Source organism: Calidris pugnax, unplaced genomic scaffold (genome assembly GCF_001431845.1).
Source record: "Calidris pugnax isolate Ruff unplaced genomic scaffold, ASM143184v1 scaffold135, whole genome shotgun sequence".
Taxonomy (NCBI): Eukaryota; Metazoa; Chordata; class Aves; order Charadriiformes; family Scolopacidae; genus Calidris; species Calidris pugnax.
In genome coordinates, this window is record NW_015090961.1 from 1,516,139 (window position 1) to 1,528,982 (window position 12,844).

At 46.1% G+C, this 12,844-nt stretch overlaps 1 protein-coding gene across 1 annotated transcript in view; it reads left to right on the forward strand.

The window, feature by feature from the left end:
* Positions 1-12,844, forward strand: part of CACNA1B (calcium channel, voltage-dependent, N type, alpha 1B subunit) — a 330,920-nt gene that overhangs the window by 242,182 nt on the left and 75,894 nt on the right. The window contains exons 19-23 of the mRNA XM_014952366.1: positions 1,413-2,234; positions 3,453-3,667; positions 5,767-5,887; positions 9,370-9,499; positions 11,333-11,392. Coding sequence (XP_014807852.1) covers positions 1,413-2,234; positions 3,453-3,667; positions 5,767-5,887; positions 9,370-9,499; positions 11,333-11,392 — 1,348 coding nt within the window. The remainder of the gene's footprint in view (positions 1-1,412; positions 2,235-3,452; positions 3,668-5,766; positions 5,888-9,369; positions 9,500-11,332; positions 11,393-12,844) is intronic.

A 12,844-nucleotide genomic window follows, 5' to 3' on the forward strand; every position in this document is an offset into this window, starting at 1 on the left:
GCACCACTTCCCCCCCCCCCCCCAAACAGGGCTTGGAGATGCAAAACCTTTCTGACAGCTCCCACGGTGCTACATGCGCCCGGCTGGACACCACCTCCCTCGGGGTCCACGCACGGTGACAGACCCTGACAGTCCCAATCAGCGCATACACACACAAAAAACCTCTTTCTTCTATTGTCAGGGGAGCCTGGAAAAGTACGTAATGAAAATGCATCTGGTTCCCTTATGGGCTGTGTGTGAAGAGCTGGAGGTTGGTGAGCCCCAGCTGCAGAGGTCAGACCAGCATGTGGGAAATGGAGACGTCTGAGCAGAGGCTGGTGGAAAGAAAATGATTTTCCTCTCTTTGTGAGAAGTTTCATTCAGAGAGAAAATGGGCCCTGGCCCTCCAGCAGGGTAAATCCAGAACTCTGGAAGCCAGTGGGTTGACTTTGATTTAATGCACAAGCAGAATTTGAGTTGCAATCTTTAGAAAGAGAGGAAAACAAAAAACATTTCCCTCCCCCGTGGGCTAGGTAGGGGATCCGTCCATATGTGGTGGTCAGAAACCAAGTGCTGTGCTGAAGAATAAAAGCATTAAGGCAATGCCAATGGAGGTATCCTCATCGTAATAGGTGACAGAGACAGCAAACAGTAGGTTTCTCCAGGGGGTAAAGGTGCTGTCATCACATCTGCATCTCCGTGTGACTCTCCCTGTCCCTGGGCCCTTTTCATGGCACACAGGACAGTTTTCCTTTCTTACTTGTACTTGCCCAGACTCTGGTGACTCTTGGGCTGGATGGTCCATCCTCACCTCGGGAGGATGCTGTGGGTTTAGAGCAATGTCTCTCCTGTGCTATCAGCCATGGGCCAGTGCAGCCTGAGAAGTGACCCCTCTGGCTGGCTGGGAGAGGAAGGGGCTGGTGGTGCCCAGGCTCAGATCCTCAGGGGTAGGTTTAATTTCCCCTCACTCCTCCCACTAATCTAACTACTCTGACTTGCTGCTATTTGCTCATCCAGACATTTCCAGGTGTGGGGAAGGGAGCTGTTAATTTGGGGGAAGCTTGTAGACTGTTTGTGAAGCTCTGGCTGTGCTCTATGATTTGTTGTGTGCAAAGACTTTAATGCTTCAGACTGTACCTGAGGCTTCCAAGGGGGTTGGCCAGATTTTTTGGAAATCAAGCTAACTCCTTTCCAGAGCCTATTTCATCATGTCTAACGCGTGTAGAGGCAAACTAACACTGATGATCCTGCTGGCTTTCCCTGCTCATGTTCTCCGCCAGCCATTCTCTCTCCATTCCTCTAATTTCTTTGGCTCAACCCTCTAATCCCCCCGTCTCGGCTGAAAATTTCCTCTAATTTTTTTTTTAATTGCTTTTTTGGGGGGAATTGGTGCAAAGTTGGGTCCTAACTTGTCGCCTTCCTCCCCTCCTTAGCAAGCAGCAGAACTCCTCCAAATCCAAGTCCGTTTGGGAGCAGAGGACCAGCCAGATCCGGATGCACAATTTCCGAGCCAGCTGTGAAGCCTTGTACAACGAGCTGGATCCGGAGGAGCGGGTGCGATACGCTACCACCCTGCACATCAGGCCAGACATGAAGACCCACCTGGATCGACCGCTGGTGGTGGAACCGAGGAGCGAAGGGAGGAACAACATCAACAAGCTGAGCCCTGTGGATGTGCAGGAGGTGGAACAGACCAAAGTCAGCTCCACCGATGGGGCAGAAGCTCCACGGAAGCACCACCGGCATCGGGATAAAGAGAAATTGGGAGAGCAAGAGAAAGGGGATGTGACCAAGGATGAGAATGGGGAAACTGGGGCCAACAACAAGGAGGAGCGGCACAGGCAGCACAGGAGCCGCAGCAAGGAGGTGGAAGGGGGGGGTAAGGAAGGGAAAAGCGATCGAAACAGGGGCCAGGAAGGGGGGAAAAGGCACCATCGCCGAGGGTCAGTGGAAGAAGGTGCTGAGAAGGAGCACCGGAGGCACCGGACTCACCGGCACTCTGCCGAGCGGCAAGGCAAGGAAGGCAACGGGACCATCAATGGGGCCAGGAGTGAGCGGCGTTCCCGACACCGGGGAGGGTCGAGGTCTGGGAACAGGGAAGGAGAGCCAGGGTCCAAGGGTGAGAATGGAGAAGAACCTCACAGACGGCACAGGTTCAGGAACAGGGCGCTGTCGGCCTACGATTCGGTGGAGAAGGAGAACGGGGAGAAGGAGGGGGATGCTGGGGAGAAGGAGCACCGCAATCATCAGCCCAAGTAAGTGAGCGTTGCGTGGCCATCTGTCCTGGGACAGCTTGGGGGAGCATGAAACCCCAAAAAACTTTAAGGAAATTACTTATTCCCATCCCCATGGCATTCCCTGCTGCTCTTCTTGCACTCTCACCATCTACCACCAAAACCTGCAGGTCCATTTGGCTTAAATCAGTAATGACGGAGGCTCCCAAAGATGGTTTTGCTTCGTGCTGGGCCATAGAATAGCTCAGGTTTAAGGAATGAAATATCCTCTGTGTAAATGCCAACAGGTCCTCTAGGACTTAACGTGGAACAGCAAATTTCACAGCCTCTGAAGGAAGTTTCAGAGGGACACAGTTTTAAATGGCATCCAGTCTTGCTTATAGCCCTGTGGTTTTCCTTTATTTTTTTTATGGAGAGCCTGTCAGCTGCATCACCAGTTGTTCCAGCACGTGGCCTCTTCCATTAAGAACAATGATGTACCTCATTTGGTTTAATTCTTATGTAAGTCAAGTGAGAAAAATAGTACTCGTGAAGCATTTAGAACAGTTAATAAAGAAGGATAGATTGCCTTTGCAGCTTTATTAGTCTGATGGAAACGAAATTTCACTGGGATTCTTTAGACTAGAACTCATGTCACCGTGGAGAGCTGTGAGTGGCACTGAGATAATAATTTTCCTGTCTATATTATCTTCCTTTCAGATGGATTTCACAACACTTTGCATACAGTTTAGTTTGATCACGTGCACGAGCTCACTTTCCTCCTCGCTGAAATACAGCCACTGCTGCAGAGGAATGCGGGCACTATTTAGCTTCTTACAGTGACATTACTGAGTGGTTTAGGACTGGAAAAGAGAATCACCACATTTAAATAATCCCTCAGGAGAACTTTAAGAAGCAGAATGTCAGACTTCATTCAGAGACCAGCTGATGCTGGAAAGATAATGTCACTGTTGAATGCAAGTGCTGTGTGGTCCTTGCTTATGAGCCTCGGTTCCGAGTCTCATTAAGCTGAATAAAGTGACGTTTGGTGGCACCGTTCCTCTTAGTGTTGTGCTTGGATGTTGGCTCAGAAGGTCTCAGAGGAGAAGGGCACATACTGTGCTATCAGTAAGTTGTCCTGCAGTCTGAGACTTTTCTGCAATGAACTTCCATGAAACCCAGCAAGAGATGCAGCATCAGGGCACAGATGTTCTCTATGTCCTTCTTGGGCCATATTTAATAAAATCTTTTCTACCTCAGGGAGAACCAGTGTGAGATTGAGGCTAGTGGAAGTGTGAGTGTTCCTGTGCACACCCTCCCCAGCACCTATCTGCAGAAGGTCCCGGAGCAGCCAGAAGATGCTGACAACCAGAAGAACGTGACGCGGATGATTCAACCACCTCTGGACAAAACCACCACTGTGAACATTCCTGTCACCATTACTGCCCCACCAGGGGAAACCACTGTCATACCGAGTGAGTGCCTTTGTCCCCCTGCTTTTTGCCATGAAATTGCCAGAAAAGAGTAACTTTCTAAGGACTTAGCAGCACACATTGCGTGATGGGCGTTCTCCTGGCCACCAGCATCCTGGCAATGATGGACAGGAGAACTTGTTGATAAAAGCTCTACAATTCACACAGCCTGCAGGAATCCACAGTGCAAGGGTCAGCTGGTGGCTCTAGAAGCCACCACATAAGGTTCCATGGAGATAGCTCACCAGAGCACATCCATGTATCTTTATGTAAGGGAAAGGTGCAAAAAGCAAGAAAACCAACAAAATGTAGTAACCGAGAGCTGTGCAGCAAAATAGGCAACTTGTGCAGCAAACCAGTCAAGACCTTGTTGTGAGTATGGGAGTACCTCCTCTGCTTGATCACCCTTCTTTGTTGCCGTGCTGCAAGCTGCCACCCCAGCAACGCTCTGCTGTGGTTCCTTAGGTGTCACAAGGGCACGACTGGCCACAGGTCCCTCAGCAAAGGACAGGGAAGGCAGTGGCATCTCATTCAAGCCCATAGATAGAATTCATGCTTCTTGGCTTGATAGTTGACCCTGCTGTGGAGCAGCAGGTCTTTCATCACAGCGTCCATGGTGTGACCCTGTTGCTTCAGGTTCTTTCACATTGGGATTTTAGAGCTTCTTGCAATCCTCTGCATCTCAGTTTCAGTAGATCCATCCATTTCTAGAGCTCTGTCCTTTGGGTCTGTCAATGTAGATTTACACCATTCTGCAGTTGGTCCTGGGATCATTGTCCCCACGCTCTGCTCCACAGCCACCACCCTGTTCTGCCCAACTTCTCGTTCACCCCCAGCAGTGTAGGCACAGCCTGGAGAGCTCCAGGGGGGCAGGGAGAGGTAAGTGTGACATCCAAGAGGTCCACATCAGGTCACAGGCAGTCAGGACTCTGTTTTCCAAGAAGAAAGTAAGTTTCTCAATGTTGTCAGCCACACCAGACTTGGTTGGTTTTCCTCGCTCTTCCCTTTTCTTAAATGTTAATTTTACTATATTGCAATACTGAGTTCCCATCAATCACAATTTATCACCCTCTCTCTTTCCTGGCCATTTCCTGTGTATCTGGCTTGAGATACAGTGAAGGGTTTATTGAACATGTCACTCACACACAATGAAATGTCATTTTGCTGCAAAAATAAAATAAAAAGTAATATGAAACCTACACCTAACACATTATAAGTGGGTGGAGTTTTTTGATTCTAGGTCCTGTAAATTAATAGACAAGTGTATATATCTGTCTAAGAAGAGAATTTGCAGCATAAAATGTTTTCCAGTTCATATATTGCCAATTATCTAAAGTAAATTATCCTATAAACCCACCACAATAAACTTATGATGGAAATTAGAGAATGTATTTCCAATTTTGAGGAGGGGAAGTTCGGAACAGTCTTCGAAAAGGGGATTGTGTAAGTTAAAGACCTGATATGAGGTGGAGCTTGACACCTTTATCCCAGGGGAGTGTTGCCCAAGCTGGGGTGCACTGTGGAGGCACAGGGCTGGGAAGTCCAGGAAGCCCCTTCCAGCTCCTACTGCTGGGGAATTCAGCAGCCTCAGCTCCCAGATTATTACAGCTCATCTATGAATTTGCTCTTTTACACATTCCAAAGACAATCCTGCTATCGATCTATGGGAAAAGGTAGAGAATTATGCGGTTGGTGAGACTTGGTGTCTTTCTTTCCATGAATCCCCAGCTGATCCTCTCTCCCTAACGACTTATCGTATTCTGCAATGGGATTTCCATCCTCGGTGTGGCAGCTCGGGTATAAATAAGTGGAAGGTTTCTTTGTTTGTCTGCACTGGGCATCTTCATTTCCTGGCCATTCCTGGTACGTTGCTCATCAGTGCAGCAGTTAAGGAGGATAATTGCAGCGTATATCATACTGTAGTAAATAGCGGCGATAATAATCAAATGATTGTTCATCACATTTAATCAACATATTCAAAGGCTGTTTGCTGTCCCAGCTGCATTGTTTGCATATCCAGCTGTTGCAGGCAGCCTGCTGTGTGAAGACTGCGGATATATTTTTAACTCTCTCTTTTCTCTTTCCTTAAATTCACATTTCAGTGAACAACGTTGAGTTTGAAAGTAAAACAGAGGAGAAGAAAGACGTCGATGACTTGACGAAAAACGGGCCTAAACCAATCTTGCCTTATAGTTCCATGTTCATCCTAAGTCCTACAAATCCGTAAGTCCTCTGACAATATACTACTATTTATGGGTTACAGGTACCTCAAGCATGGATATTCTAAGCAATGGCATCAGCTTGGTCTTCATCTCTGCCAGTCAAACACACTGGGAAATGAAATAAAAGCTTATGTAGGCTGTGGACTAGATGCTGCCTGTCAGCTGGGCTTTCCTTGGGGAATAGATTGCCAGGATAGGAAAAAAAAAACAACCAGATGCTTTAGGTAGACCCTTCCTACTGCTCTGGTGGTAGTCAGGTCAGTTGGAGATCACTGATGGATGGACAATCCCTGGGAGAAGGCATTATCTACCAGGAGAACCAGGTTGGGGCCTGTTTTTGATGTCAGCAAATTCTTGAAGGTTCCTCAGTTGGAATTCCTCTCCTTTCCCTACTAGTACCCTCACATCACTGCAAACTTTGAATTGCTGGGAAAATGTGAATATTTTTCATTTGCCAAGGCTGAGGGTACGGCTTGTGGGATCTGTTGGGATTGCAGCATTTCTTCTGCTTCAGGTATCTCTGCCTCACAGGGAACTTTGTACTCAAAGCCTGTAAATACTGAATGTGTCGCTCTGAAGGGCTGCAGGATTCGACAAGAGCAGCAGGGGTTGTAATAATTGTGACATGAAGGCTTGTGAGTCATTTTAAGCAGTAATTTAGGGCAATGGAGGGCATGTGAAGCTTCTGCCAACCCAGAGATCTGCTAGGAGCAGATGTGATCACGGGATTCAACAAGAGCAACAGGGGTTGTAATAATTGTGACATAAAGGCTTGTGAGTCATTTTAAGCAGTAATTTAGGGCAATGGAGGGCATGTGAAGCTTCTGCCAACCCAGAGATCTGCTAGGAGCAGATGTGATCACTTCTCTCTGGCTCAGGTAGACTTGTTGCCAATTCTAGATGTTGCCCTCTGCAGTTGTACTCCACATGCTTAGACACCTAAGGTGGGCTCAGGCCCTTCCTTTGGCAGCTGGATTCAATGGGAGAATGGGTGCTCCCACACCTCCTGCTACTCAGGAGGGTGAGAACAGGCTGCTCCGTGCACTCATCTTTGACACGAGAAATGCATCTGTGGTGGAACCCATGGCACCTCTGGGCCTTCGGGCAGGCTGAATATTCTCTTTAACCCCAAGTGCCAGCTGTGTAGTTCAGGCTACAACCCTGCATGCTCCAGGATGGTACAGCTATAAGCCCAGAAGAAATCAGTGGGAGAAATTAGAGATTCTCTCTCAATGCTGGCTGATAGAGAGGGAAATGACCTCAAACTGCAACTAATCTAATCTCATCTCCAAAGGAAATGAACAGAAGACTCAACACATGCCCCTTCTGTCTCCAACCCACAAGTAAGACACTTGTGTTTCCCCTTTGCTTTCTCCAGCTGCCTGCTTCAGGGCAACTAAGCTGAAAGGCCAGAAAGTTTTCCCTTTTCAGAACACTGTGGTAGCATTTGTGCTGTTTCAAGTGAGGCAACATGTCCTTTGAATTCATGTCAAAGGCGGCGAAGAGGAGGGGAGAGCATTAGGTTGGGTGCACTCATAGTGGGATTGTACTTTCTGGGGCAAATCTGAATGATAGAGCTTGGCTTCTGTCTGGTTGGATAAGGAAACAGTATTTCCCTAATACTGGGTAGCTCAAGTCTTTTTGTTCTGGAGTGATCCCCCAAAATGAGTGTGAGCTGCAAAATGCCAAGCCTGAAAGGGTCTGAGCTTGGGAGAAGACTGGGCAGAGAAAGAACAGCAAGACTTTTTGGTTTCACATGCATGCTGTCTTCTCCCACTTCATCCTACAGTTATGACCTTATAAGCCTCAGACTCCAGGATTTAGTATGTTGTTTCAGTCTTGCAGTTTTCTCCAGCACATCCCCTCCCTCCCCCCCCAGGCAAAAACTGTACTAAAAGACCATTGAAAAAATAAAGTTCACTGGGAAAGAGGTGTTGTCACGTAGGGCCAAGGGGAAATAACAAATGAACACCAGACTCTAGGAATGTCAGCAACTTGTTTTTCTTCCTCTGGGCAAGATGCAGGCCCAGCTGGATCGCCTCAGGTGCTTTGGTTGGTGGTGGCTTCTCAAGAGAGGTCTTTCAGCTTTCTGGGCTATGAAGAATTTCACCACATCTATTGCTCCCTCCCTCCCTCCCCAGCCCTGCTGGGGACACGTGACCTGGATGTTGCCAGTAGGCAAAACAGTTCTGGGAAGCAGAAATGAAACGTAGTACTTTCCAAGTGCCACCCACCCTCTCAAAACAGACATGCCTTCAAAATGATTTCCCAGACACGGCTGGCAGTTTACAAATGCTCCCCCTTCTCACTGCTTGTTCTGAATGGTGAAGATCTGAAAATAGGGACTTGTTATTTCTTGGATGAATTGGGTTTGATGCATGATTTACGGTTACAAATGTTACTGAAAGTGCTGCCTTTCACCTCTATGGATTCATAGAGCACATGGATGATAATCCTCTCCTATCAGATTGATAACCAGGGTTAAGGGATCCACAAAAGCACTTTTCTTCATGTTATTTTGTATCAAATCTGTTTCTTTGATATTTGTAACTCTCTTTCATTCTGAAGCCATTAGCAACCCAGAGGAAATGAATATATAAGTGGATGTGAAAAATAAATTTTAATTCTAACGGCTCAGATATTTGCTTAGAGAAAATGTGATATAGGAACTGAATTACATTCTCAGATAATGAGGTTGTTGGCAAGTTACGCCTATAATTTGATTCTATGGCAGAACTTATGTCCTTTATTCAGCTGACAAATATGGTGCAAATCTGTGCAGTTAAGTATTTGTGAATGGTGGTCAGATAGAGTTATCAGCTGAAATTTGTGAACGGTTTTGCATTACTTAGAAATGGAAGCTTTTGTCACTTTTCTTGGACACAGCTTGTGAAGAAAAAGGTTAGGTTAAGGTAATCAAATATATTACTGTAAAATATTTGTGCAGCTTATAAAGCATAGCTTAGAATAAAGTGCAGGCAGTGGTACTTGGCAAGAGAGAGATTGCTAGAAGTAATAGTCATAGCTCTGAAGCCAGTTTCAGCCAAGAGCCTCACGGTGCAGAGCAAATATCTCAATTTTAAAGGGCTTAGTTGATATTAAAAGGATTTCAAAACTAGTTTTGAACTCACAGGACTTTAGCTTGTGAGTTCAAAGTGAAAAGGATTGGGGGGTATATAAACATAATTTTTGAATTGAGTCTGAATGCTTGAAAGCTCTCAGTGCCCTTTTGATAGATGGAGGGATGTCATTGCATTGCAGAGGGGGGGAGAGAATGGTCCAGAGATGTTAAAAGTCTGTCTTCAAATCTCACCACAGATCTGTTACAAAATGGAGTTTAAAGCCATTGATCCTAGTGTTTATTTTCTTACCATTATTGTATTAAGAAACCTAAAGGTGATATTCGTGATGAACGTTGTCCTTCTGCCAGTCTTTCATACTTCCAGCACCCACAATACCCCTCCTATGTGCTTTTCTTTGCAGGATTCGCCGTCTGTTCCACTACATCGTCAACCTGCGCTACTTTGAGATGGTCATCCTCATAGTGATAGCCCTCAGCAGCATCGCCCTGGCTGCAGAAGACCCTGTCCAAGCCGAGTCACCGCGGAACGATGTGAGTACCAACCAGCACAGTCAGAACAAAGTCGTTTGGCTTCTCCCAGCAGTGATGTGCTGGCAAGTGCAAAACTGGAGCTTTCTTCTATAACATACTCAAATTAGGTTGTTCCACCATCAAAATGCTCATAGTTTCTATTCTTTTCTGCTGCTTCAACCATCTCTGCATTTGAGAACTTAAAAATCACTGGTGGTTTGGGTGGTGTGACTTACATGCTAAGCTTACACACCATTCAGCAATGGGAAGGGCTTCCCCAGACTCAAGCCAGGGCTGACATCATCCTAAAATCTCCTGCTCCTGCTAGAGCAGAGCCTGAGGAAGTAAAACCAGACATGGCTTTTCAGCATGGTAGAAATCTCCTAGAATTAATAGAAAATCTGCTTATCCGTGGAGGTAAAACCAAAGTTGGAGACTTCATGGATGGGTGCTGTTGGGAGCAGAAGTAAGAAGGTGCCACATGGGAGAGGGCAGCCCAGGAATGTTCATGGAGCAGAGTCTGGATGTCTTTTCTTTGAGCATGTTCCCATGAGGACACTGGCACAGGGCTGGTCACAGGTACAATTGGGATTCTGTAGAACTGAGGATAAAGTATAGAAATGGCAAAGTGCAGTTGCCTAATTTTGGGCTCTTCAGCGTAGATAGCTGCAGTATGTGGATATAGTGTGATATTTAGATTGACTTAATATCCATTCATTATGTATAATCATGTGAATCTGGCTGTGAATAGGAGCATCCCATCCACAGAATTGTGTTCAAATTTAGGAGATCTATAGGTATTTGAATGGAATTGCATTTACCAGGAAGTCTACAGAGGAGCCCACATTCATCCACCCCTTAGACAGATTAAGGAGCTGAGTTGCTTCTGAGCACGAGTGGACAGACCAGGTGGGAGCAGGAACTGTAGAGGAGCCCACGTTCCTCCACGCCTTAGATTAAGGAGCTGAGTTGCTTCTGAGCATGAGTGGACAGACCAGGTGGGAGCAGGAACTGCCTGGTCTCCTGCCTCTGAATCTGCTCGGCGTTAGCTTTTTCCAGAGGAGGATCCACGAATCCCTCTATCGAGTAATGAGCTGAAGTAGCTACGAGCAATCTGTCTTCCTCATCCTTAATAACCGTGGAATCAGTTTTTCAAAAGGGATTTTATCACTCTCTTACTCTCCCAAGGTTTTTAATAATACTGTCATCAGCTACAGCAGAGGAGAAACCCAGGCTGCTACACGGGTGCTGGCAAATAAGCTCTTTAGGAAAGGGTATTTAAATATTTTGATTTGAAATATCCATTTTGCCTTATTAAACCTGCCACATATGCAGGTGCGCTTGAAGCAGCCCATGGGCATGCTGCAGTCTGGCAAGGACTGGAAAAAATTGCTTTTTAAATCAGGTGATTCAAATCTGTGCCTAAACTATTAGAAAACCTCCCATCACATGGTATTCACCAGTTGTAGCAAATAAACCATTGCTAGAACAGGGTTTTTACTCTTTAGTCATGTGCGGATTATTTCAGTGTGTGGTCATAGAATCACAGAATGGTTTGGGTTGGAAGGGACCTCAAAGATCATTGAGTTCCAACCCCCCTGCCCTGGGCAGGGACACCTCCCACCAGACCAGGTTGCTCAAGGCACCATCCAGCCTGGCCTTGAACCCCTCCAGGGATGGGGCAGCCACAGCTTCTCTGGGCAACCTGTTCCAGTGTCTCACCACCCTCAGAGTAAAAATATTCTTCCTGAGATCTAATCTGAATCTTTTTTCTTCCAGTTTAAAACTGTTTCCCCTTGTCCTACCATTACCCTTCCTGTCTTTCCTAATGCACGTTTCTCTCTTCCCGTTTAGGCGCTGAAATACTTGGACTATATATTTACGGGTGTCTTTACCTTTGAGATGGTGATCAAGGTAAGAATTTTTCCAAGCAGAAAGGTGCACCTCCCTGTTCAGATTTCCATCCTCTTCCTGTGGGAAGCTGGAGGGAGGGTGGAGGGAGGCAGAGCTTCCCGGGGCACCTGGAGCACCGGTGGCGATGGGAGGATTTAACTGGGGAACAGCTCTCAGAAGCAGTCAGTGCACAAGAGATTCCTTCCTTTAACAGCTCTCCTGGTTTCTTTAATCTCACCTTTTATAGAAGAAAATAAGGATATCTTTAGTAGCTCTGGTTGTGTATGAGGATAAGAAACCTGAGTGCCTGATGGAGAAATGTCTGTGCGTGGTGAAGGACACAGGAGCTGACAGACCTCATTGACACACCTCTGATGCTTCCCTTTTCCTTTGAGGCTGATCAGGAATATTAATAACAACTGATTCTTGGTTTGTCGTGTTTCAAAAAGTTGAGGATTTATCTTTTTACTTTATTCAGTAAAGTCAGCAAAGCGTATGCTTTGCTAAAACTATGGGGCGGTTGTACTAAAGTCAGGATTTATTCTTGGAGTAATGGTGGAGTTAGTTTTTACTGTCAGAGCAAGACAAAAAGAATCAGAATCACAGAATCTTCTAGGTTGGAAGAGACCTTAAAAATCATCTTGTCCAACCGTCAACCTGATTTTGACAAAAATAGACACCCACACAACAAACAAATAGCAACACGAGCACTAAACCATATCTCCCAGCACTACATCAACCCGGCTTTTGAACACCTCCAGGGATGGTGCCTCAAAAGAGATGCAGAATAAACCCCAGATCGTTCCCTTGTTTGTTCAGTAGAAGGATTTGAAGCTATGTGAGGAAAGCAACCGTACGTGGGCAGTCGTAGAGCTCTCAGGAAAGCAGATAAAATGTCTATCAGGCACTTGGAGACTCAATTCCAGAAGCTCTTCAGCAGCAGCGTAAGGAGAGACTCAGTCTCGTGCAGAATCACACTGGGCTGCTGCGCCAAGCAGCATCTCCCACAAAATGCTCTGGAGAAGTGTATTTCTTTGAATGCTGCATTTTCCTGTGTGTCTTTCCATCCTCTCTCTGTGTTTTGTTGTGCAATATCCTACGCCAGTTGTTAATTCCTACTAAACTGGTAGGATTGGGATAGAACAAAAGGGAACTGTTTGGATGTTTCACGCACCGACTGCTCTAACCATAAAGGAATCCATGTCTGTGCAAAGAATCTTGTGCAGCAGTTAGTACTTTGTTCTTCTGTTCTTTCAGTTATGGATTATTGGCTTCACCTTCGCTTTGGACAGAGCTCTCTCTGCCTATTAGAGATGGGCAGCTTGACTGAGCATCTAGATGTTACCCTGCTGCTGGGGAGCCCCAAAGAAGAGTTTGTGAATGGTCATTTGATCAAGGATATTGCTCTGTACCTCAGTAGTGTCAGTTTGGTACTTGCTTTATTAAAACTCTTTTTTTTTTTTTTTTTTTTTT